The 25,869-nt window shown below is 40.4% G+C and overlaps 2 protein-coding genes and 1 pseudogene across 2 annotated transcripts; 2 read left to right on the top strand and 1 right to left on the bottom strand.

Annotated features, from left to right (window-relative positions):
* The first annotated feature begins 647 nt into the window (after window positions 1–647).
* Window positions 648–6,196, top strand: LOC133766683 (spermatogenesis-associated protein 31E1-like). The gene is made up of 2 exons (XM_062200330.1): window positions 648–830; window positions 2,144–6,196. The coding sequence occupies exons 1-2, from the start codon at window positions 648–650 to the stop codon at window positions 6,194–6,196; spliced, it is 4,236 nt and encodes a 1,411-aa protein (XP_062056314.1).
* Window positions 2,186–6,196, top strand: LOC133766269 (spermatogenesis-associated protein 31E1-like). The gene has a single exon (XM_062199974.1). The coding sequence runs from the start codon at window positions 2,186–2,188 to the stop codon at window positions 6,194–6,196; it is 4,011 nt and encodes a 1,336-aa protein (XP_062055958.1).
* An 8,969-nt stretch (window positions 6,197–15,165) lies between these two features.
* LOC133766682 (nucleophosmin-like) lies at window positions 15,166–21,637 on the bottom strand (annotated as a pseudogene).
* Window positions 21,638–25,869: the final 4,232 nt, after the last annotated feature.

The following is a 25,869-nucleotide window of genomic DNA, read 5'->3' as shown; positions in this document are numbered from 1 at the left end:
CTTTTCTAACTCAGAAGTATAAATGTTACTAAAAAACATCTTTTTGATATTTTGGTATTTATATTTTTATTAGTTATTTATCCTGGGAAATGTTAAATAATAATAGTCATTTGATTTTTATGTCATTGTTCTGAGTAGGTTAATAATTGAATTATTCAAACAAGTATATAGTAAATTTCTACTGTATTGATAGCAATAAAACAAAACAAACTTATGAGAGAAAATTAGGAAATTTTGGAAGATTTTGAAAGCAAGAAAATTCTTGGAAAATAATCTAAGCTCTGGGGATCATTTCAGACTTCAAGAAGCCATGAAACCAGTGGATCTTCCTGGGATAAAAGAAACCAGGTGATATCTGGGTGACAAAGGGGAAAAACTGAAACTTTACTAAGGTTCATCTCTGACAGCTCAGGCAGCAGGGTACAGATAAAGGATCTGGAAGGTCCTGGAGTGTGGAGTGACCTGGGGGGAGGCATGGTAGAGGAGGGGCTGTGGGTCAGTTGCTTCTTTTTATCGCCCCTCCCCCATTCCCAGCAGCTCTTTGTGATGAGGAGCCACAGTTCCGTGATGTGTGCTAGGACCCTGGTCCCTTCTACAAAAAGGAACTCCCAGAGCTCAGTGTCCTGAGGGTAGCAGTGTGAGTCATGATGGAGGGACATCTTCCTCCTCTGAAAGGTGTGAGTGCCACATGGCTGCACACCAGCTTCACTTCCTGGGTGGTGGACATCATCTTTCCCATCCTGTGTGGAGTGGGGCTCTTTCTCCTGATACTCCCCTGCCTCAAGAGTGACCCATCCCCACCTGCTAGACAAAAGGGGAATATCAGGAAGGTAAGGAGTTCTTGGTCAAACACAATAGAAAATTATTTTTTCTACTCATATTTTCATTTTATTTCCAAACCAACTAGAGAGACTCTAAGATGGTAAATTTTGGAAACAGACACCATCCCTCAGGGCAAAGGTTACACTGGGCACTATGATTTCTATCAAAAGCTCTCAGATCATATTCATGGGTTCACACCAGAACAAAATCAAACACTGTTACTCAATGGCCCATGAGTGGATCACTAGGACAGTTCAGCACAGAACAGGGAATAAATAAATCCCCCATGAACCTCACACAGAACAGCTCTTTGTGCGCCTTTCAAGCAGCAGCTATACATACATGTAATAAGAAATATAATAATAAAAGATATACATATTTTTAAATAAAAGAAAAGAATACCAAGGTCCATTAGCCAAACATAGCAGCTAGTGATGGTGTTCATGAGCACTGAATGTAGGCAGCTTATGTGGGGAGAGGACAGCGAACGGGGTCCCAGGTGCTCTCTCCTATGTCTCTCAGAGTCAAGTGCAGAGAAGGAGAAGGAGCAGAAGCAGGAAGAAGAGCACCACTTTGAAAGGTAAGGCTCTGCCCTTCCACCTGGAGCCCCCACAGATGACCTGTACTCACCAGCCCTGAGGGACAGAGCCACAGCTCATGGAAGTCAGTGGCAGAGGCTTAAGGGGCAGGCTGCTGGGAAGGCAATCAGAATTTGGGTTACTTCTCAGCTTCCTGTTGGCAATGAAGCCATGGTAAACAAGAGATTGGCGACACTGAATAGGGGCACTGTGAGTTGTAGAGAGCCAACACTGCTTGAATGTGAAGTCCAGATGTGGACAAGCTGTTTCACTTTAATAAGATGAATTCTTTGAAGTGAACCTGTCTTTTCTCCCCTATAGAGCAATTGTGAGGACCATAGCTGGTGACCCAGGTGCAAGCACATTGTAAAGCAGAAAGAGCTGCCCTTCTGTAGGCCTTGCTGTCACTCTCTGGGGTCATGTGGGTTGAACACTGATGCTGAGGTTCCAGAGTTTAATTTCCCAGGGGTTTCCCCCTGAAGGGACATTCTATTTGGCCTCTTAGGAGGGCCCCAGATCCTTCCTTATGTCATTATAACCCCATCTCCTAATTTACAGCTTGCAGAGTGTTCCTGCAGGAAGTAGAGGAGGCACGGGGGCTGCTTTCACTTCTTCAAAGGTGACAAATTTCTACCTCTCTCTTTGTCCGTTGTCCTTCTTGCTTCTGGGACTTATGACCTGACCCTGGGCCTGGGGCTGACATGGGTGGAAAGGCTACAAGATGGAGAGGGATGTGATTGAAGCACTGGAATGAGGGTGAATCTCTGGGAGGCCTCAAAGGGGACATGGTTCCCCAGCCTGACCAGCTGGCCTGTCCTCCTGACCTTGTCTGCCTCTGGCTGAAGCTTGTGCCTCCTGTCTCCTGCAGCCACCAGGGGAAGCCCCCTGACCAGGACAGAGCTCCTCATCTCTTATATCAAGACTTCTTGGGAGAGCAGCGCGAACCAGCACTGGCCAGAGTCCACCAGCCTCATGAGTGTGATGCTTCACCTGCCATCTTTACCTCACCGGCTTCCCCAGCTCCTCTGCCTTCAGCCTCCTGCCTCTCACAGGAACCTCATGAACTCCATTCTAATTTGCAGAGAATCCCAGCTGGCCCTGTTCCAGATAGCTCCCCTCCAGGTAACTCCAATTTGGCCTCTCTCATCATGGCCATCTCAGGCCTTGACCACTTAAGTGGTTCCTTCTCACTCTTCTCCTGGTGGTGGGCAGCTACCAAGACCTTTGTCTTCCTCGGTTCGCTGCATGGCAGACGCCAGCAAGAGCATGTTTCCCACCGTCCACAAGAGGCCTCATTCTGGGGTGATCCCACATGCAGGCAATTGGAAGCTAGTGGCTCCTTGTTTGTCAGCTCTGATGTTCGGAAGCTGCTAGAAATACTCATCTCCAAGAAAGTAGAACAGATGTGGAAGGCAAAAGAAGATGGGTCACTTCTGAAAGAAATGCACCCAGGCCACTGCCTGAATTCTTTGGGGAATCTGTTGAGGTCTCCGCGTGATAAGCAGGCTGCCACCATCTCACAGCCTTTATGTGGGCTAAAATACAAGCCAGTGCAGCCACTGCATCCTCAGCAGCTCTCTTACCCTAAGGTCTTTGGGGATCACTTGGAGCAGGAATACAGCCAGCTTTTCTGGGGCCTCCCCTCCCTGCACAGTGAATCCCTAGTGGCTAATGCCTATGTCTCCAGATTCCAAAATCCCTCAGTTAAATTCAATACCAGCTCTAGTTCTCCAGTTCAAATTCATTCATCGCCCCAACCACACAAGTTAGAGACCCCACACCATGTCCCATGCTTTCCCACAAAACAACCAATTTCATCTCCATCTGAGGTTAGGACCTGCAAAACATCCTGCCCTACATCCCAGCAGAGGGCACGATCTATCATCCCAACCTATAATGAACAAATGGAATGGCCCTTTCAGCAGCCAGAGAAAGGGAGGAGGGCAATACTTTCTCGTTGCCAAAACTCTCAGGAACTCACTGGCCAACCTACTCTCAACCATCCCCAGGACAACCAGGAGGATACAACATCTTGTTGTACATTTCAGGAGAAAACAGGCTCTATCCTCTCAACTGAAAATCAACAAATTGAATGGCCCTTGCAGAAGCAACAGAAACAGAGGAGGACTTTAGTCTCTCATTTCCCGAACCCACAGGAAGTCACTGGCCAACCCACTCCCAAACTTCCCCAGGGCAGCCAGGCCTCCCACACCTACAAGGCTTCCTCCACTGTCCCTGATTATTATAATAGCTCTAAGCTCCGTGAGCCACCAAAACAGCAAAGTCAGGTGAGATTCTTCAAAGATGAATGTCAAGATGGTCCCCCCTACAGAGCCCAAGCATCTTGGAAAGTGATACAACCTCAAGGACAATTCTTACAGACCTGTCAGTGCCAGGCAAAGGACAGGCACCAGCCCTGTCAGACCTGCCAGTCCAGTGCATTTACATGTAAAGGCAACAATGAGGAGCAGATTATGGGGTCTATGCGCTCTAGAAGAATTTTTGGCAAGGGTTCGGTAAGGTTCAAACTAGACAAACCAATCAAGAATGTAGGGCAAGATTGGAAATGCTCAAAAGATATAGTCTGGAGTCCAGGTAGCACCTCAATGAAGCTTCTGGAGAGTAAGAAATCAGAAAGTTCTTTGACAACATCTGGGAGGGGTGACTATGAAAATTATGTAACTAAGAGCTCCAACAAGAAGTATCTTGAAAAAAATCTGAAAGCCCATTTGGGCAGGAAGTTGGGGCAGATCCAGGAGGGCAAGATCCCTGTGAAAGTGCGTCGATCCTTGTTTGCAGTCAACTGTGCTTCTCCCAAGTTTGACACCCATCCAAAACCCAGAAATCTCACCACCTCAAAAGGCCAGAGGTCCTTCACAGACACCACCAGGGAGCTTTCATTTCTTGATCCACACATTCGACTGATGCTAGAAACACACATTATAAGGTTCCGAGTGAGGCAAAAGTGGGGGCTACACCTCCAGGCTCTTGAGTCTAGAAATCTCAATTTAGGTGCAGTTCAATCCTCAGCCCTTACACAGTCAGCCTTTTCAACCTCAGCCTTCCGTGAATCTGGTGCCAAGTTGAGAGCCAAGGCTGCTGACTTCCTAAGAGAACTTCCTTGGAAAGGTCAAAGAGAGAAGGTTATGACCAAAAAACCAGTTCCCACCCTGGAGAAGTGTCCACTTTCTCCCTCACCTACACATAAGGAAGTCCAGAGGGCCCTGAAAGCCATGCCATGTGGTAGTAACCGCAAGTCTTCAGTGGCTCCTCTGATTGGACAGCCAGGCAGGCTGCCTGCTCAGCCTCTCACTTATAACCTCCCAGGCAGAAACTGGCAGAGTCGTACTGTTCATGGAGCTGGAAAAGACTGCTTAGAACTGAGTTCAAGGCATGCCATGACAAAGTATAAGCCATGGGAGGATAGAGGAGACCTGGGATCATCAGACCCTTGCTGCAGCACAAGAACATTTATGATCAATGCAGGATCCAAATCTCCAAGGGAGAAAAAGACCAAGGAGACAGGGGAGGCTAAGGAGAAGGTCTCTACTTGGGAAGTCTCTGTGGGAACCAGTGTGGCAGCAAAGTCCCACATTAATGTGAGTCTGAAGAGTTTAGAATCTCTGGGGATGAAGAAAACATCATCACCTTGTGAAAATTCCACTGACCAGCATCCAGGAGAGCCAAGACGGAAAAGAAGGATTACCAAGGAATTGGAGCTCAAAGTGGAGGTAGAGTCAGGGAATCAGCCTCAAGACACAACCACTAGCATTATCCAGCAAGATAGACCCTCTGTGTTACTCTATGATACAGGTATGCCCACATCTCGGGGCCCACTAAGCATCTCTCAGAGCGTATCCACTAGTGACATATCGGCTTTCCAGGAGCTATGTGACCCTCTATCAAGGGAAAGCAGCAGCCAAGGGCAGCAAGAACCCAGAATCCCAAAAATGAAGGACCCACATAAGAGTGTGATAAAAACAATTGATTCTCCTAACAAGAGAGACGTCTGCAAGAGACCTAAACCAGGAGAGAAAGAAAGGATTGTAGGACAGCAGATCCTCCCTGCCCATGGGAGGAGCCACCCTGCCCAAGACAGGGAAACAGGAGACACCCTGGGGAGTAAGTCTTCCCCACTCCTGCCAAAGAAGGAACAGCTACCTCCAGAAAACCATGTCAAGAAAATGGCGTGCCTTAGCCCCAACAAAAAAGGCAAAGGGTGGGGAGATTATCTGCAAAAAATGAAGCCATCATCTGCCATTTCACAGAGCAAAGGAACAGTCATAAGCAGATATTTTGTGGAGAAGAAGGAGCAGGAGGCCCGGGCCATCATGACATTTGTTGCCAAGATTCTGGCAGACAAACTGAGGCTTCACTATGGACGTGGTTCCTTAGAGTTAAGTTGGGCTAGGGAGGATGCTCAGACTCTGGTGGGCCAGAGGAGTCCTGGCCGCAGGAGTCCCTTATATCTAGAAGAAAGGAGAGTGGTGACAGAAGTGGATTTTGGTCACCAAGTCAACCCCAAAGACCAAAGACATCTCATCAGCAATAGATGTGTCAGAGACAGGAACAGCAACTGGGACTCTCCACCCAGAAAGCCTGTGTCCCTAGGCAGCCCCTGCCAGGTCAGGCCAAGTGTGGCAGGTGCCTCTGGCCACCTTCATCATTACCCAACAGAGAGGGACCTTGAGAGATGTGTCTCATCTCATCAACCAGGTCATGATTCCCACACCTTTTCTGGTGCAAAAACTTTTCTACTACAAAGATGTCAGTTTGTGCAGAGAAAAGTTGTTTAGCCTCATGTCATTTGATGCTCTGGGAACTGATGGCTTCTTCCTAGAAAGGTATCTCTTACTTCCTAATACACATGTATTTTGTCCAGAGCTAGTGGCTTCTGTCTGTGCCATGATGGGGTTTAGGAAGGGGTCAGAGTTTCTCTTCCTGACTTGGCTTCTAAAAGGTTTTGGGCATGGAGGGAGCCTGACAGTGACATTGCAGACCCTCATTCTAAATTCCTGCATGATTCCTTAGGTTTTCACAATCTAGTCATTTGAGAAACTAGCAATAGAGAGCCTTCAGGACTTCTCAGTTTGAGCAAACCTTATGAAGACTTCACCCAGGAATTCACTCAACTGATCCTCCTTGCCTCCCCCTGACCTTGAACTTTTGTGCAGCTGTGGAAAGGCTTACACAGACATTATAGGGTCAAGAGGCTTCACACATCACAAAGAGGGCACAAGAAGTTTACGGGGTGTCATGAGTTGGTCATGAGCTCAGAGGTGGGGAACACTTCCCTCACTGGTTCTCTTGGTAGGGAACAGACACGAACCTGCCCCAGGAGCCCCTTCTTTCTCAAATGAGGGCTGAGAGAAAGATGGGCCTTCCCAGCCTGTCTTGTCTCAGCCTTGATGCCATGACAGAATCATCCTCTCTGCCTCCCTCTCTAGAGCTGCAGCAATGACAGAACCAGTAGCTCTGAGTGTGGCTGAGTGGGAGCTACAGGATGGCTGCTGAGGGCCATCCAGCCCCTGCTGATACTTACCTGCCTTCCTCTCTGTCCACGGCTTCCTGTGTAGTATCTACCTGATGGTGGGCATAGTGTTGTTGCTCCCCCATTTGCTCAGGGAGGAAACTTCCTTCCCTTCACCACCAGTTCACCCCATAACCATATCTCATTGACTGAAGAATCCCCAGCACTTCAAATGAAAGACAAGAAAAGGAGGAAGAAAAGTTACCATGGGAAGGGAGTAGAAACATGAGAAAGAAGAGTCATTATCAACAATTGATCCCATTCTCTAGCCAGACATGTAATTAACAAATGTAAACCTTGAGGCATAGAAATGTTCCCCAAGCCATACATATTCTCGCTTTCTTTTGACTCAGAACAAATGCTTTCCACATGGCAGCATACAATCTACATGGAAGGATTCTCTTCACAGACAGCCAGGTGATATGCTGAGGACACGTTAATCAAGGTGATATCCCTAGGGGGTAATACTTCCTACACTACCATTTATGATACATATTACCATTTCAGCCCCCAAAGAAATCTCTTCACCATTTAGATAACATATTTCAGAGTTAAGGAAACCCTTCTGATAGCATTCTGTTATTTTCAATCATGGTATGGTTTACTAGGAAAATCATTACAAATGAAAATTTGACATTTACTTCCATGAACAACAGAGCAGAATCTACTCTTCAAATTAGTCATCTCAGAGATGTTGAATAGTAAAGGCAAAGTACCAAAATCCAGTTCCTTGATATGTCTTCCTTTCTTTAACATAACCCAACCACCACACACACATATAACCTTCCTGACAGGCATGGAGGTTCCTTGGTAGTGAGGCCCTAGGTGGGTGGGGAACTAACTCAAGGATATGAATAAGACAGAGTTCACTTAGGGGCAGATGGGAAATGTTAGAAATCCCATTTAAATTGATTTACATCACATACTTTAAAAATATATCTATACATATATGTTTTGTGAGACCTATAAATTATAGAACCAGGGTTCTTTCATATAATCTCCAAATAAATAATTATGTACATTATTGGAGTTGCATACTCAGGAAATATTTCACTGACTGGGAGAATGACAGAAACCTGAGGGAAATACTGACATGAGCCAGAATGTCATGATCTTTCCAAAGCAATGGACTCGAAATCCAATACAACCATTGGCTCTGGATTCTATCAGGCAAACCACTGTGAGGCTTATCTAGAGAGAGTGGGAGCCACTCTGATACAGCAAACCCATTTCAGTGTCATCTCCCAGGAAGAAGGTGGGAATCATAGAAGTGAGCGAGCCTTCCTCTCCCTACTTGCCTGCAGAAATTGCTACTCCAGCCCAGAAGGGTCAATAAATCAGTGGTGAAAGGCTTTGCTGAGTACAACAGAAAGAGAGCTCAGACACTTGCTATCAGACATCTGGCTGTAAGATGAGATATTTCATTGGACCAAGATAATTTCTTTATGGATGTATCAATATATGAAGGGGAGGTGGAACCTCAGTACTGTCAGAGCTGAGGGGAACAGGGGCTGGAACCAGTGGGGACCTCAGGTAGCATCTCTCAAAGACTGGTAAAGAGCAGTACAATCATACCCCAGAGAATGAATTACAGCCCAAAATACATTGATTATATTAATATTAGAGCATTTGAAGTGACATCATCCCGTAATCTACAGTCTCACTTTCCTTGCTCTCAGTATCTTAAGGTCAACAAGTGGTCTGAAAATATTAAATGTCAAATTACAGAAATAAAAATTTCATAAGTTTTAAATTAATCCATTATATGAGGAGATGATAAAAAGTGTATGAAAATAGAATCAAGACAAATTTATATTAATGCAAAATATTTTGAAATCCACGCATAATTTTTTTCATAATATACATTTCCAGGAACTTTTAAAGAACATTTTATTGTATTGTTATATTTTATTCGTAGTGACTAATCTCTTACTGTATCTAATTTATAAATTAAAGTTCACCCTAGGTTTGTATGTCTATGGGAGAAAAACACAGTCTATAAAGAGTTTGACTTTCTGTGGTTTCATGCATCAACTAAGATTCTTGGGACATACTGTTGTGGTTAAGTGGTGACTGTTATATCCTATTGATTTCAAAGGCCAATAGAAATCAGTAATTCTATTTACTAAGTTAAAAATCCTTCATTTTCAAGTATGGAAAAAAATTCAAAGATATTTATTTTGGATCATTTAAGCAGTTCAGGGGAGAGAACTGAAAAAATATTATTAAATACATCAAACATGGATGTAAAGCTTGATCAGAAAAGTGAGGCTGTTAAAATATTGGTTGAGTTAAAAAATAATAATAATATTTCAAATTAGTTTATTCTGCTCAAAAACTGATAAATTTTGTAAGAAAGTTCTAGTTACAAAGTCAAGCAAAGTGAAGTGCTAGCTTAAATATGAGAAGGTTGGACCTACTTTCTTCCACCACATTACTTCAAAGTTGTGAAATAAAATTATTAATATTTAATCAATGATCAAGTTTTCGTGAAGCCAGCATACGTAGCTGTTAGAAGTTTGTGCTAAACAGTGATTCTGAAGTCAAATTGAAAAAATATTTCAGTTTTGATAAAAAAATCAATCTCTTGGACTAGATAAATAAATGGGCTTAAATAAAACCTCACACTAGTTAATCCACTGCACACTGTCTACCTTACCCAGAAATCTTCTGCAAAGGGGAATGATATTTTTCACACTTCTGTGATATTTAACAGTGATGGGTCAGGAGTACTTGCCAAGATGAAGCCAGATGTCATCAAGACTCTGAAAATGTGGAAGTCTTGCAACTTTCTGTCATATATGTAGCTGTCAAGTTAGATATTTCATTTCATAATGATACTCTCTTAATGATGCAGTGATACATGAAGGGATGGAGGAACAACTGTAAGTTAAAAATTTGAAACAGACATTTGGCATAGTGGTTAAGATGCCACTTAGGGGACTTAAGCTGCTGCTTGGAATGATACACTCCATGTCATGGATACTCTACTACCAACATAACAGTTTTAACATAAAGTGATTTTAAATATTGTCAAATTCCTCTTCTTCATATATTTACATAATCAAATGCTTTTTCTTCCCTAGCTTATTGATACAGTGTGTAACACTGATTGAGTTTTGAATGATGAACCTGTCATGCATAATACCTGGAATAAATCTCACTTGCTCATGTTTATAATTCTCTTGATATACCTCTCTAGATTCAATTTGGTATTTTGGTTTAGATTTCTAAGCTCATGAGAGGTATTGGTCTGAGGTTTTATTTGTATGGTTTCTGTCTGGTTTTGGAATCAGGACAATACCGACTTTGTAAGCAATCCTCTGCAATGTTTTGGGAGAGTTTATGTAACATTGGTGTGATTCCTTTGAATGCTTGGTAAAATTCCCTGATGAAATCATGTGGTCCGAGAGATTTGGGGGAAGAAGAAGCTGTGTAATTACAAATTCAATTTCATTATCAGTTATAAAGAGAGATATTCAGGCTATGCAGTTCATATTACCTCAATTTTGGTGTTTTTTTTTAAGATACTATTTGATTTCTAAGAAGTAGTTCAACAGATGAGCCTAAATTTGTCCTATGCACTCAATATCATTTCAGTGTTTCAGAGTCTGGTATGACATGGACCATTCATTTACAATAAATCTCTTCTTTCTTTTTACTTGTGTATTTTGTAGGTTTTATTTATTTATTTGAAAGATTGACACAGAGGAACAGGAGTGAGAGGAGGGTGAAGAAGTCTTTCTTAGCTTGCAAGAGATTTGATATTTTGTTTACTTTTGAAGCACTAACAACTTATTTTTCTGATTTTGTTTCATAACTTTATGCTCCTGTATTTATTGTTTCTATGCATAGTTTCGGTTTATTTTGTTCCTTTTTCTAGTTTCTAGAGTTGAGAACTGAGACTATTGATTAAGCTTCTCTTGCTCACATTGGACGCATCCCCCATGCTGTTTGGGCAGCACCCTTACATTGTAATGTCACTTTTCCATTTTCTTTCAGTTCTATATATTTTCCCCTTGGAGCCTTAATCTTAGACTCATAGCTTACCAAAATATATGTTGTTCAATTCCCAGATGTTTGGGAATTTTCCATTATCTTTTTCATTGATTTCTCATTTGATTTCCCATTGTCAGCATACATACTTGTAGGACTTCAGTTATTTTAAATTAGTTGAGGTTTATTTTAAGACCCAGAAGGTGGTCTGTTTTGGTGAATTCAACATGGATTATTAGAAATATAGTGTGCATGCTGTTCTTGAGTGAACTAGACTGCATTAATACCAATTAGTGTTAACTGATTGCATTATTCAATTCTTCTATACCCTTGCTGATTTTCTGTCTATTCCATGGCTAGAGTAGAGTGTTAAAGTCCTCAATTAAAATTGTGGATTTATTTATTTTTACTTTCAGTTGTATCAGCTGGTGACTTGTGTTCAGAGGACGTCTTATTCTATGTATACATATTTAAATACGATCTTATATCTTCCTTATGGGTTGATTGTTTTCTCTATATATACTGACCATTTTCATCTGCATTTTTTGTTATGAAGCCTACTTTCTCTCATATTAAAATAGCCAGTATGTATTTTAAAAATAATGTTTGAGTGATAAATCTTCTTCCATTCCTTTATATCCAACCTACCGATGCTGTTATATTGCAAGTGAACTTCTTGTAAATAGCATATTTTTGATTACTGGAATTCAATTGGAGCATGGATGCTATTTATGCTACTGTACATAAAACTTAGCACATTTTATATCAGGTACCAGAATTATTGCCATCTCTAAGAAGCAAAAGAAAACTGTTACACGTTAAGGCTTAACTTTGTCACTTTATTATTTTGTTTTGAGTTTTGTCTTTCTCTTTTCTTCTCTTTCCTGATCTTTCATTGGGTTACTTAAACAGTTTTAGGATTTCACATTGATTGTGCATTAGAGGGTTTTTAAAAATTATATCTCCTTATATGATTTTATTATTTTTTCTTTCAGTTATTATTATGCATTTTAGACATATTATACACAACTTACCACTGTCAAATCATATTTATGTTTCATCACTAGAGGTCTAGAAACCTTACTTCCAAATATTTCTCTTTACCCTCCTTTCTTTTTAAAATAGAAAAAAAGGTAATTCTCCTACATCCATTAGATACCACATTAGATGGTGGTATACTTTTTGTTCAAACATCAAGTATGGTATCAAATAGATGTACATGCTAAAAACATAACATAACATAACCTTTTAATGCCTTTATTTTCCCTTCATTGATGAATGTTAGACTTTTTGGCTGACAGTTCTTTTTTTGTCAACACTTCAAAAATGTTAGACCACCTCCTTATTCCCTTCACTGTTTCGTATGAAAAAAACTGGTCATTCAAATTTTAATCTCCTTTTATGTATACATATGATTTTAGTTGAATACTTTAAAGAATTTTCCTTTCTTTTTTAGTTTACAGAAATTTTGTATGACATGTTTTGATAAGAATTTGAGTTTACCTCTTTAGGACTGAATTAGCTACTTGCATCTGTAGGTTTCTGTTGTTAACAAATTTGGGATGACTTTAGTTATTATTTTATTGAATAGTAAAATGGTGCAATCACTGTGGAAAACAGTTTTTCCATTTCTCAAAAAGTTAAACAGAATCATCATAATTGTACTTTGAAGTATATACCTCAAACAATTGATAACAGGTGTGTGAAGAAAAGCTCACCCATAAATTTAATAACCACACTATTCAAAATAATCAAAATGTAGGGAAAATCCAAAGTTCCATCAATGGATAAATAAATATTGTATATCTGAAATGGAATATTAATCAACTACAAACAAATTAAGTACTGATACATGATACAACATTGATGATCCTGGAAACTATCATAAGGAGTTAGTTACAAAATATCACATATCATATAATTCCATTTTTGTGTATTTTGCAAAACAGACAAATCTGTGGAGACAGGTTTGTGGAGATTCATGATTGCATAGAGCTATGGGGTGCTGGGCAGTAAGGGAGTGCTAACTGAAGGGCCCAAGGTTTCTCTCTGTGGTGCTGGCATCTCATATGGGAACTGATTTGAGATCTGGATGCTCCACTTCTATCCCTGTGCCTGATAATGTGCCTGGGAAAGTAGCAGAAGATGGCCCAGGTGCTTGGGCCCCTATGTGGGAGATCTGGATGAAGCTTCTGTCTTCAGATTGGCCCAGCTCTGGCTATTGCAGCCATTTACAAAGTCAACCAGCAGACAGAAGATCTTTCTGTTTCTCTCTCTCCCTCTCCCTCTCTCCCTCCCTCCCTTCAACCCTGCTTTTCAAATAAATAAATAAATCTTAAAAAAAAAACTTCCCTCTTGTCTTGCTTTGCAGAAACTTCAGAGATATGCAAAGGTTTGATCAATCAATCCCCAAGCAGGTATTGAATATAAATATTTGCCCTCAATTTTTCTACAAACACAACATGTCACAATTGGTAGATGTGAGTTTTAAGGAGCAAACATGTGCTTTATTCTCTTCCCCAATGGACCCAACAGTGAGCTCAGTATGAATAGTTGGTGGGGACTACATAAAAGCCTATCAAGGGGCTGGTGCCATGGCGTAGCAGGTAAAGCCACTGTCTGCAATGCCAGCATCCCATATGGGTGTCAGTTTGAGTCCCGGCTGCTCCACTTCCAAACCAGTTCTCTGCTATGGCCTGGGAAGGCAGTGGAAGATGGCCCAAGCCCTTTGGCCCCTGCACCTGCATGGGAGACCCAGAAGAAGCTCCTGACTCCTGGCTTCAGATCGGTGCAGCTCCAGCAATTGCGGCCATCTCGGGAGTGAACCAACAGATGGAAGACCTCTCTCTCTGCCTCTCTCTCCCTCTCCCTCTCTCTTTGCAACTCTGCCTTCAAATAAATAAATAAATAAATAAATAAGGGCCTATCAAGGTATAATTCTAAAACTCAGAAATGAGGTCTACTACTGAGGGTGGAAGCATAGTTTTTCATCGTGCCCTTCAAGATACAAGATAGAATGACATGAAACTCTGCAGCAATGGGGACTACAGGCCTTCCGGGCAGAAAAAAAATCTCCTGCAAATACTTTCAATTTTGCTGATATTGGTGCATTCACATATGTATTGAGGGTCTGATATGTGTCTGTATTTGTTCCTTGTTACACAGAACTGTAACTATATTTGTCTTCATAAAAAGCAGAAAAGGGACCATTTTTGTGACAGTTTCCTCTTCTAGAAAGTATTATGTAGCAAATTCAAAAGATAGGGAAAAGTAAAAAGAAATACATAGATTTATATCCTCAAAATAATTACTCTTAGTAGTTTGATTTTCATATTTATCTATTTATATTTTTATATTGTTTAATTATGTACTCAAAAAGAAAAATAGGGATGGGTTGTGACATATTGGCTAAGATGCTGCCTGGAATGTTGGCATTACATATCATAGTATTTAGGCTCAAGTCTCTCCCAAATCCAGCTTCCTGCTAATGCATGCCATGGGAGGAAGTACGTCAGAGTTCAAGTGGATGGGTCCTTGCCATGCATGTGGGAGACCTGGACTGGGTTCTTGGCTTCCATCTTCACCTCTGACCCATGCCATTGCTGGCATTTAGGGAATGAACCAGAGGATGTGAGCCCCATCTCTGTATCATTTTGTCTCTTAAAAATTTTTAAAAAGCACATCATTATAAACACTTTTATGTTATTAACTTTTGTAGACAAAACATTTAATTACGTACCATGATATGCTATGATATTCTCTCATTTTTGCTGACATTCAGGTAGTTTCGAATAAAAAAACCACTGAGATTGTACTTTATTATAAACAGCACTAACAAACTGCTTACTAGTCATTCTCAATCCAAAATCTTCCAAATTTAACCTGTTCTTTCCCTCTGTCACCAGCCTGATCTTGCTTTTTTTCTATATTAAAATACTTAAGTTATTTCACATATATATTTTTGTCTCCCTACCATGTCCATGTCTGACCACTGCTACTGCTGTGTCCTATCATATTGTTCCATATATACTTAAAACCAAGCACAGCATGGAGTTCCATCTTCAAAAACTAAACAGGCATTTTAGGCAACTAATTCTTGGCAATGGAGCCTAGACAACATTTATCAAACTTGATAGGGAAAGTTCTCACTCTGCATTATTATAAAAGGGCCTGCCAGATATCAACCGTTACAGACACATAGTAAGACGGAAAAGTTAAACTAACCACTTAAACTATTTTTCAAAGAGACTTCTTCTACTGCCAAATATCTTAAATAGCTTCCTGGTCAGTCATCTGGAAGCAATGATTCACATAATTGATGAATTTGGCTTCCACTTTGGGATGAGAACCACTTATTTCTACAGTTGCATGCATTTTAGCTTTACTGTCTTCTACAGAACTAGGTTTTAGGGATTTTTCCTGTTTTTTTAAGGCTTCTTGACCTTTTGATCTTGGTGTAGATCGTTCTGAGTCTTTTCCCTCCTGGTTTCATTTTTGTCCATTTTCAGCTGGGATATCTTGTTTAGATTTCTTCACTGGAAGTTATCTTCAATTTCTTAATCATGAAAATCACCATCATCATCATCTCTGTTATCATCCACCATCATCATCATCATCGTTGTCATCACCATCTTCATCAGCTGCATGCTTTACTATTTTTGTGGTATCTTGGTACCGCCTTCAGAGACAGATCACTTTCCATATATACTTAATAGTTTCACAACCTCCTCCTCTTTGTCATTTGATTTTGCATCTTCCTCCACTGCTACAAAGTATTGTCCACTAATATGCAGAGGCCCTGAACCACACTTCAACCTTGAGACCATAAGTAGTGTTATTTCAAAACCCCCAAGAGAAATCATTGGCTGTACAGACATTTTCAGCTGTCAGTGTCAGTTGTCAGCGTTACTTTAATTTGATCCTTCATAATTCATTGATATTTCTCATATTATTAAAAGTTATTAGTATCAAGACATCAAACAACAAACTATTCTATACTCTTTTAATCATTTTCCCCATAGCAAGTTGGCCACTACAAGGATGAGATGGATAAAACATGCTGGCCAGGGACATCCTGAAAGTCTCACAGTCCACTGTACTCTCCCAAACTGACTTTAAGGTCCTTCAAGCTCATGAGCTTTATTTTTGAAATTAGTTATCAATTATATCAATAACACGTATCATCTTATTGAAAATTAAAACATTTCCACTAAGGTTAATTATCCCATTCCAAGTCAACTTCCCTCCTTCTTTCCTTTTCTCCCTCCCTTCCTGCTACTCTTCCTTATTTCTTTACTTCCTTTCTTCCTCCCTCCCATCATTCCTTCTTTCTGTTCTTCCCTCCTTCTTTCCTTCATTTATATCCATGTAGACTCTTGGTTTCTGACTGATTCCTTTCAATCTGGAACCATTGGTACTTTGGTGTCCAAGCTGGCACAGATTTGACTAGTTTTATCAATCTGAATTTTATAATTTTGATATTTTTCTATTATTGCTTACTTTGGGACATGAAAAGATGATAAGAGCCCATTCTATTCATTCCCTAAACCTGTTAATTTTCTGTGCATATCCTTGGTTCCTTCAATAGAGAATGCATTTTGAAGTCAAGGCCAGGGTGTTACTTGTGCTCATTATCATTAGGTGTTGCTGTTTCTAGGCAACTCTCAGTGGATGGGGCTAGGGAACATACATATGTGGGTTAACACACACACACAAACATACACACAGACACACATACACACACATGCTTAAATTCTGACGTTTCTCTATATACATAGAGAAGCCTGGCTCTTGGCTTCAGATCGGCGCAGCACGCTGGCTGCAGTACACCGGCCCTAGTGGCCATTTGAGGCGGGGGGAACCAATGGAAGGAAGACCTTTCTCTCTCTCTCTCTCTCTCTCTCTCTCTATCTCTATCTCTATCTCTATCTCTGACTGTCAAAAAATAAAAAAATAAAAAAGATAAATTCCTTCTCCTAAGCTGAGAAATCTGGTTCCCCTTATCCTTAATATATTCACTTTTTCAATCTGTCCCCCTGTCTATAAGCAATATACTAGCATCAGTTTAATTGCCAAGCCAAAAAAGATGCAACAGAGAAAGAGAACTATAGACCAGTATCTCTGATGAACATAGATGTAAAAATCCTCAAAAAAATATTAGTCTATAGAATCCAAAAACACATCAGAAAGATCATTCACCCAGACCAAGTGGATTTATCCCTGGTATGTGGGGATGGTTCAATATTTGCAGGAGTGTGGGTGGGAGGGCAGGTATGGTGGGAAGAATTTCTATATTCCTAAAGTTGTATTTATAAAATGCATGAAGCCCATATTCCTTAAATAACATTTTCTGTGGAAAAAGACATACTACAGGGCAGTTATAATCAAAACATCCTGATACTGGCATAACAACAGACTTGTAGACCAACGGTACAGAATAGAAACTCCAGAAGTCAATCCATGCGTCTACAACTAACTTATCTTTGACAAAGGAGCTAGAATCAATCCCTTGAGCGAAGACAGCCTATTTAACAGATCATGCGGGGAAATCTGATCTCCACATGCAGAAGTATGAAACTAGACCCCTACTTACACCTTACACAAAAATCCACTCAAAATGGATCAAAGACCTAAATCTGTGATTCAATACCATCAAATCATGAGAGAACATTGGGTAGACTCTCCAAGACATTGACATAGGCAAAGACTTCTTGGAAAAGACCCCAGAAGCACAGGCAATCAAAGGCAAAACTGACAAATAGGATTACATCAAGGTGAGAAGTTTCTGTACTGAAAAAGAAAACACTCAGACAAATGAGTAGGCAACTGACAGAATAAGAAAAAGTATTTGCAAGCTACAAAACTGATTAAAAGTTGACATCCAGAATCCATAAATAGCTCAAGCATTCAACAACAACAAAACGATCTAGTTAAAAAATGAGCAAAAGACTTAAACTAGCATTTTCCAAGAGAGCAAATTCAAATGGCCAAAAGACATTTGAGAAAATGCTCAGGATTACTTGCATATCAGGGAAATGCAAATCAAAATCACAAGAAGGTTCCACCTTACTCCTATCAGAACGGGCATTTAAGATAAACTGTTAGTGGATCACTAAGCTAAAAGAAACAAATTACAGACACAGACAAAATAAGCAGGCTTTGCAAAATTAATTTAGACCAAATTTGTGTATGATGATGGTAGTCTGTTTCTAAGACTATGTTAAAAATCCTTTCAAATTGGTGAATTGTACCAATAAAATTGTTTATGAATTTTTCTTGAAAAGTCACCAAATGAAATAGTAGAGCCCAGAGCAATCCCAGGGAGAAGAAGGAATCTGATTTCCATACTCTAAACTTTAAAATGCCAAGTTATCAACAAAAAATAATTATAAGACATGCCTGCCTCCTCTCCCACAAAAACCAAAAAATAGTAAACAAAGGAAAGACTCCATATGTCTTTGAAATTAGCTTTCTATGACTGTTTACAACTCAACCTTGGCCTTCATTTCCTGCTTATTTTGAGCATAAAGATTAGCATAAAGCGAAAGCACAATGGTATTATGCTCAGGTCTTTTCTGAGTATTTCTCCTGTATATCTGTGTGACTTTCTGGTTTCTTTGATTATATTTGAAAATGTTTGTTGTGCATATTATTTTCCCCTACTGTTAATGTTTGCATCAGATAGAAGTTGTTTGTTAATTTGCTTTTCTGTATTTTTCCTTTCTTTTCTCCATTTTGATGTTTCCAAATATAAAAAGTCAAAATTCTCAAATGAGTGATTTCAAACAAGTCCACACAAAGCAGATCAGTGTGTATAATACCTCTTCTTCCCCTTAATTTTGCTGTTTTATGAAATGGTGTGACCAATAGAATCCTGGATACTTGTGCCTGGATGTAAAAGTTTACTTCTTCACAAAAAGTAACAACCTAGAGTACAAAGAGCAGTTTCTTTTTTTATTAGCAAGTCAAATTTCAATACATAATTGTTTTCTATTTTTCATGTAGGTATATGAAAATTTGAGTTGCCCTATTTTATTTACTCTAGAAAAAAAGCAAAAATATCTCTCCCAGTACTCTTCAAATGTTTAGATTTGATTCAATAGGCATTATTTGTTATATTCCCTAGATCCAACTATTTAGCCTGTAAATATTGCCTTTAAAATTCTTTTTATTTATATCAACTAACAAACTTAATATATGCAAATTTAGGAGCATATTGATACTTCCCCAAATGCCCCCTTTCCCCCATGCTTCCACCCTCCCTCCTCTTTCCTATTTTTTATTTTAATTTTTACAATGCACAATTTCTGATTATTTTATAATCATGAGGTTAACCGTCAACTAAGCAAAGGATTTGACAAATAGAAGAGAAAAAACACTGCCCTCTCTTCTATTTGTTGAATTCTTTACTTAGTGGATTGCTTATGGGCTGTAAACAATGACCAAATCTCAAAATTTCAGTTTCGTTCATATACATTACATTTTTTTGTACTCTATTAGTTACCACAGATCCAAGAAAACATAATATGTGTGTTGTGGGAACTGGCTTATTTCACTAAGTATAATGGTTTCCAGCTTCATCCATTTTGTTGCAAAGGACAGGATTTCATTCTATTTTTATGCCTGAGTAGTATTCCAGAATGCATATGTACATATTCTTTATCCAGTCATTCATCAGTTGATGGACATCTGGGTGGATTCCACATCTTAGCTATTGTGACTTTGTTGTGTCCTGATTCCCAAACACTACACAAATGGCAGTTATGGATGCAATAAGCAGAAGATTTATTCTAGCCAGCTGGGGCCTTTACCTACATGCACAGTGGTGCTGCCCCACATGCTGCTGGAGGCAAAGACTCCCTCTCCCCTTTCCCCAGCAATTTTATATTCTCTAACAAACAAGTATGCATGTCCCTACACACATAGGCTACTTCCTTATTCCCTATATTGCAACTTTTACAAACTTAGGCATTTCATTGGTGTTGTTAAATGTAAAGGGCTATACATCACAAAAATGGGAAGTCTCAAAGGAGAAAGTCAGGCAAAAAAGGAAGCTGTAATCCAGATTCCAGGAATTATTTGCCATCTCTCATTTCCGAGAATTTGGCCTGTTCCTCTTTTGCCTGACTTCGAGCCTGTCATGGCGTTAACAATGGGCAAGCAAGCAAGCTCAGATGCAGAGGCAGAGAGAGCAATTAGCAGGTCAAGGCTAATTTTAGGCTTCCACATTCCCCCCTTTTTCTCTTGCTCATGAGGAATCTTCATGTGGTCTTATGCATTTATGTATTGACTTTTCTGTATTTTTAAGTTTGTGACTTAATTTGATCATTATTTTTCTTTATTGTTTAGTTATTAGGATCAAGATACTTATTAGTATGTCAATTTTTTTCATTTAACATTTTAAATATAACTACTTAACTACTTGGACAGATCACTTAATTATTTAACATATTTATCAATATCACAACAATAATAGCAATAATTAAACTTAGTATAACTTATAGCTTATTTAACATAATTACTGAGTTACTTAGTTTAACATAACTAGTTATCTTAATATATATCTAACTTAACGATATCATTTATTTGTCAGGAAATCAATATTAGATCATAAGTCACACAAACATTATTAAAGTCATCTTGAGTACTATCACAATGAACAATATAAGCATAGCAAGAGATTTGATACATAATATTGGTTTGTTATGTATCTAGGCTCGTATTACTCTCATGTGCGTATTTCTCCTGTGGAGGGTGTACAACGTCCAGGGTTTAACATCCCAATGACAACGGACCTCGGATCAGTCACTTACAGGCAGCAGGCCTGGAGTCCTCGGACAAACAGTGAAGTGTGAGGCAATAGTTCATGTGGCTTGGTGACAGTTCTGCTGCTAGACGAGGCGGCGAGGCAGCGAGGTAAGGTGACAGCTCCGCTGGTCAGGTACAGTGGTACGGCGGCGACACAGCAGCTCTACTGTCCTCTTGATCCCATTGTTGCCTTGTGCCACATAGCTTAAAGGCTAGTGGGCTGGCTCTTCAGCTCCAAGCATGAGGAGATTTAGAGGTTCGCACGTGCTGGGCCCACGCTCACACACATATGCACAGAAGGTGGGGTTACAACTCAGGAATGGCTTTGCGGGTCGGCTCATGCTGCTACCTGCTCCATGCAGAGTAGTTGACTGCCTCTCCAGCTCTGGATGTGTGGAGATCCAGAGGTTCACACACACTGGGCCCTTGGTTCGGCTGCAAAGCCGAAAGTGTTGCAGCAACTTTTATTAGACAGGAACTAGACAGGAACAGGGCAGCTCATGCAGCTAAGGCCACTCAGGAAACTGCGGCTGGAACGGCGCAGGCATGGGTCAGAAACTTTAAAGTGACAGCTCGATGACAGCTCGTCTCAGCTCTGCTCTTCTTTCTTCCACTCCAGGTGGTTTACATGCCCCAGGCCAGTCCAGTCAGTAGGGGTAGGAGGGTATTGTCCATTGCACACTGTTATCTGACTGACCAGAGATGCCTGTTTGGTATGATTAGGAGCGTCCCCCTAACAGCCGTTAGGTACTGCCTCAGCTCCTGACTTATTAAGAATAACTCCATTTTATTTTTATTTTTATTTTGTGGCTAATGGTAACTTTTTAACTCAATATATTACTGTGGAGTTTCCACAGTTCACCTCCTTTTGTTGGTCAGGTAAGCGGTGATCCAAAATCACCATGACTTTTTGAGACTCTTGTGGGATTTCCCACAGTCCACCCCCTAGGCTCTCAACATCTCTCCCGAATGAGAGGCATTGTGAGGCTCAAGAGGGAGCAATCCCAAGTCATTCCAGTGGCCTCTAAAGTCCACGCCGCTTCACCTTTATTTATTAGGAGGGATAGTTCTTGAGTTATAGTGATTACCTTGCTGGGAATCTATACCATGTTTCCACAAATTCAGTAAAATGGAAGATAAACATATTCTCTAATTTTTAGACATCTCCATGGGTTTATCTTGATTATGTCACCATTGTCCATGGCTGATATGTTATAAAAGGTCCATATATACATATATATGTATATATATAACAGCCTATAACTTTATATTTAACAGTCTATAGCTTAACGATTTGTTTTAATTTGACCATTATACCTACAAGCTTAACATGCAATCATAATCATACTAATAGCAATAACTAACAATCCATAATCAGTAATCAACAATCAATAATTAAACATATAACAATTAACTAATTAAGGAAAAACTTTATTATTACGTTTTATATGTTTCACATTTTTATTCTCTAATATGGGCTTCCATAGACATTCATATAATGCTTTGCATTTCAGTGACTAAAAGAAGTATTCAGGCCATTTTATCTCTTCATTTTGCCTAGCATTTTTACATTTAAAAACATCATTATGCCTTAACATGGAAAATGCATAATCTAAGCCAAAATTTTCTATATATACTGGGCTTTTTATTTGTGGAAGTGTCCATAAGTATTTATTAATACATATCCTACAGTCTAATTTGGGGTTTGTTGCTATTTCTATATCAAATATATCTAGTATTGACAGGAAGCAGTCTTCATATCTTAAATCTATATTTGTTTTTTCCTTTTTCATTTTTGCCATGTGTTTCTTCTTTTTCCTTTCTATAAACTTCAATAGCTTTAGTGCTTGTTCTTTCTGAAGCCTGAAATAATCCTTCACATACATGGCAGCAATCCATTGATAAGCTCTGCACCCGGTAGCCCCCTATACAATGTTGGTTCTACTATCCATCTTGCCTTTTCTTCAGGTAATTACTGAGAACTGCACTCCTGTATCCACCAAGAAATCAATAGGAACCCCTTCCACCTTAAAAGTTACCCTGGACTCGGGAAGGGGATCCGAGCTCCATCCCCCCTATTCATTGTCATTCCCCTCTTTTGTGAACAAGACCTCAGCCTGACTGCCCTTTGTCCTGTTTCTTTCTCTGTTTTCTCACTTAGGACATTCATTCTTCCAGTGTCCTTTCTCTTTGCAGAGAGTACAGTGGTTCCTGCTGAGCCTAGACCATGGTCTATCTCTCCCCGGGAGGTAGTCCTGCCTTCCCTCTCTGTCTCCCCTTCCCGTTATCGTGGTTAGAAGTATTTTGGAAAAGATAAAGGAGTGCTCCAAGATGGCGGAATAGGGAGGGAGCTCACTGATAGTCCGAGAAAAGATAGTTTAATAAAAGTGGAGATACTGTAGTCTCAAAGAAGAGTTAGAGAAAAAACTGCAGAGGAAACTCTTCCAGAATTAGTGGGACATGGTGGACCTACATGGAGGGCACGGGCGCCATCAGCTTGGGACCCCAGCCACCAAGTCTATGCACCAGCACTGGAAAGGGAGGTGAGGTGAAACCACAGTAGCCTGAGACACTGGCGGAAAAGCAGCAGGAAGAGCCTAGAGGGAACAAGGCTTGAAGCTCCATGGGGGAAAGTACACCAGCCCAACTAGAGGAGAGAAAAAAATAAAAGGGATTGGTATGGGCAAGATTCTCTCTCTCCACTCACATTACAAAGGCAGGGAAGACAATACAGCAGGCACCATTTAGGACATACGTAACAGCTGCACCAGCTCGGGGCTGCACCTGCCCTTAGCCAAGCAGAAAAACCTGACTCTGGTGCAGAGAAATAACATGAGATTAAGACCTAGTGAATGTGTGGAGCTTATGAGCTGGGACTGTGGGAAAAAAAAAAAACTGAGGGTAAGTGGGAGAACGCATGGTGTGGCTGAGATGTGAGTAGTCTCAGTGGGAGATCCCACAAATTCGGGCAGCTTTGGCTACTCGGTGAGAGACATTACAGGGTAATCTGAGCTTACGCTGAGGACTACACAGATCCTTTGTGCGGTCCTTGGGACAGAGCAAACATTATACCCACTGGGGCTAGTGCTCAGGCACTGATTGCCATCAAGGAGAGGAGCTCAGCTGAGTGGAATTACTTCCCTTCTGAATAAAAAAAAGAGAGAGACAGAAGATTTACCATGCTAAACCTGGGTGTGTCACCTTTGACACACCCTTAACCCTGGAGAACTGAAATGAGCTCTCTGGCCACACCTATCACAAGCCTCTAGAGATTCACCAAAATCAGACTAGTCCACATAATCTAGAGTCCTAGTATAATGAGAAAAGCCAGCACAGTGAGAAAGAAAAAAGAAGAAACCAAAAAATATCTACAATGCCAAACAACAAACGCAGAAACTGAGGAAACAAGAACAAGGAAGACATGATGCTCCCAAATGAACATGACACTCTAATACAAGATTATTAAGATGATGAGATAGAAGAAATGGAAGATACGGATTTCAAAAAATTTATGAAAAGAACATTTAGAAGTTATCAAAAATAAATGCATGAATTACAGAAACATAACAGGACAGAACAGAAAATATCTCTCGTGAAAATGAAATCTTTTTTTTTTTTTGACAGGCAGAGTGGACAGTGAGAGAGACAGAGAGAAAGGTCTTCCTTTGCCGTTGGTTCACCCTCCAATGGCCGCCGTGGCTGGCGCGCTGTGGCCAGTGCGCTGTGGCCAGCGCACCGTGTTGATCTGATGGCAGGAGCCAGGTGCTTCTCCTGGTCTCCCATGGGGTGCAGGGCCCAAGCACTTGGGCCATCCACCACCGCACTACCTGGCCACAGCAGAGAGCTGGCCTGGAAGAGGGGCAACCGGGACAGAATCTGGCGCCCCGACCAGGACTAGAACCCGGTGTGCCGGTGCCACAAGGTGGAGGATTAGCCTAGTGAGCTGCGGCACCGGCGAAAAAGAAATCTTAAGGAGGAATCAAAATGAAATGAGGAATTTAGTAGAACATGAAATTGAGATATTGAAGAGAAATCAAACTGAAATGAATTCAATAGAACAAATGAAAAACACATTTGAGAGCCTTAAAAACAGAATCATTGAGATAGAAGAGAGAATATCAGACTTAGAAGATAGAGCACAGGAAAGTATACAGTCAAACCAAAGAAAAGAAGAGGAAATTAGAAATCTAAAAAATATTGTTGGGAATCTACAGAATACTATTACAAAACCCAATTGGATTCTAGGAATTCCTGAAGGCATGGAGAGAAAGAAAGGATTAGAAGGCCTTTTTGGTGAGATACTAGAAGGAAACTTCCCAGGTTTGGAGAAGGAAAGAGACAGGAAGCACATAGAACCCCCAATAAACATGACCAAAGAGATCCTCACCACGACACGTAGTAATCAAACTCACCACAGTGAAACATAAAGAAAAGATTCTAAAATGTGCAAGAGAGAAGCGTCAGATTACTCTTAGAAGATCTACAATTAGACTCACAGCAGACTTCTCATCAGAAACCCTACAGGCTAGAAGGGAATGGCGAGATATAGCCCAAGACCTAACAGAAAAAAATGCCATCCTAGAATATTGTATCCTGCAAAGCTCTCATTTTTGAATGAAAGTGAAATAAAGACATTTAATAGCAAACAGAAATTGAAAGAACTTGTCACCACTCGCCCAGCCCTGCAAATGAGGCTTAAACATGTGTTACACACGGAAACACAGAAACACGGCCATTAATAGGAAAGAAGGTAAAAGAAAAAAAAATCTCCCAGTAAAAGATCACAGGAAGTTCAAAGCATATATTAGAAATATCTTTGGAAAAATGGCAGGGCAAAGTCACTACTTATCAATAGTCACATTGAATATAAATGGCCTCAACTCTTAAATTAAAAGGCACAGACTGGCTGAATGGATTAAAAAACAAAACCCATCTATTTGCTGCCTACAAGAAACACATCTTTCCACAAAGATGCATGCAGACTGAAAGTGAAAGGTTGGAAAAAGATATTCCATGCCAACAGAAACCAAAATAGAGCTGGGGTAGCCATCTTAATATCAGATAAGATAAACTTTAATACGAAAACTGTTAGGAGGGCCGGCGCTGTGGCTCACTTGGCTGATCCTCCGCCTGTGG

Source organism: Lepus europaeus, chromosome 9, assembly GCF_033115175.1.
Source record: "Lepus europaeus isolate LE1 chromosome 9, mLepTim1.pri, whole genome shotgun sequence".
NCBI lineage: Eukaryota > Metazoa > Chordata > Mammalia > Lagomorpha > Leporidae > Lepus > Lepus europaeus.
This window is presented reverse-complemented; position numbering and strand designations above follow the sequence as displayed.

Coding starts and splice junctions, on each gene's coding strand:
- LOC133766683 (XM_062200330.1), top strand. CDS start 648: ATGGAGGGACATCTTCCTCCTCTGAAAGGTGTGAGTGCCACATGGCTG. Junction 831..2,143: donor AAAAGGGGAATATCAGGAAG/GTAAGGAGTTCT, acceptor ATGTGATTGAAG/CACTGGAATGAGGGTGAATC.
- LOC133766269 (XM_062199974.1), top strand. CDS start 2,186: ATGGTTCCCCAGCCTGACCAGCTGGCCTGTCCTCCTGACCTTGTCTGC.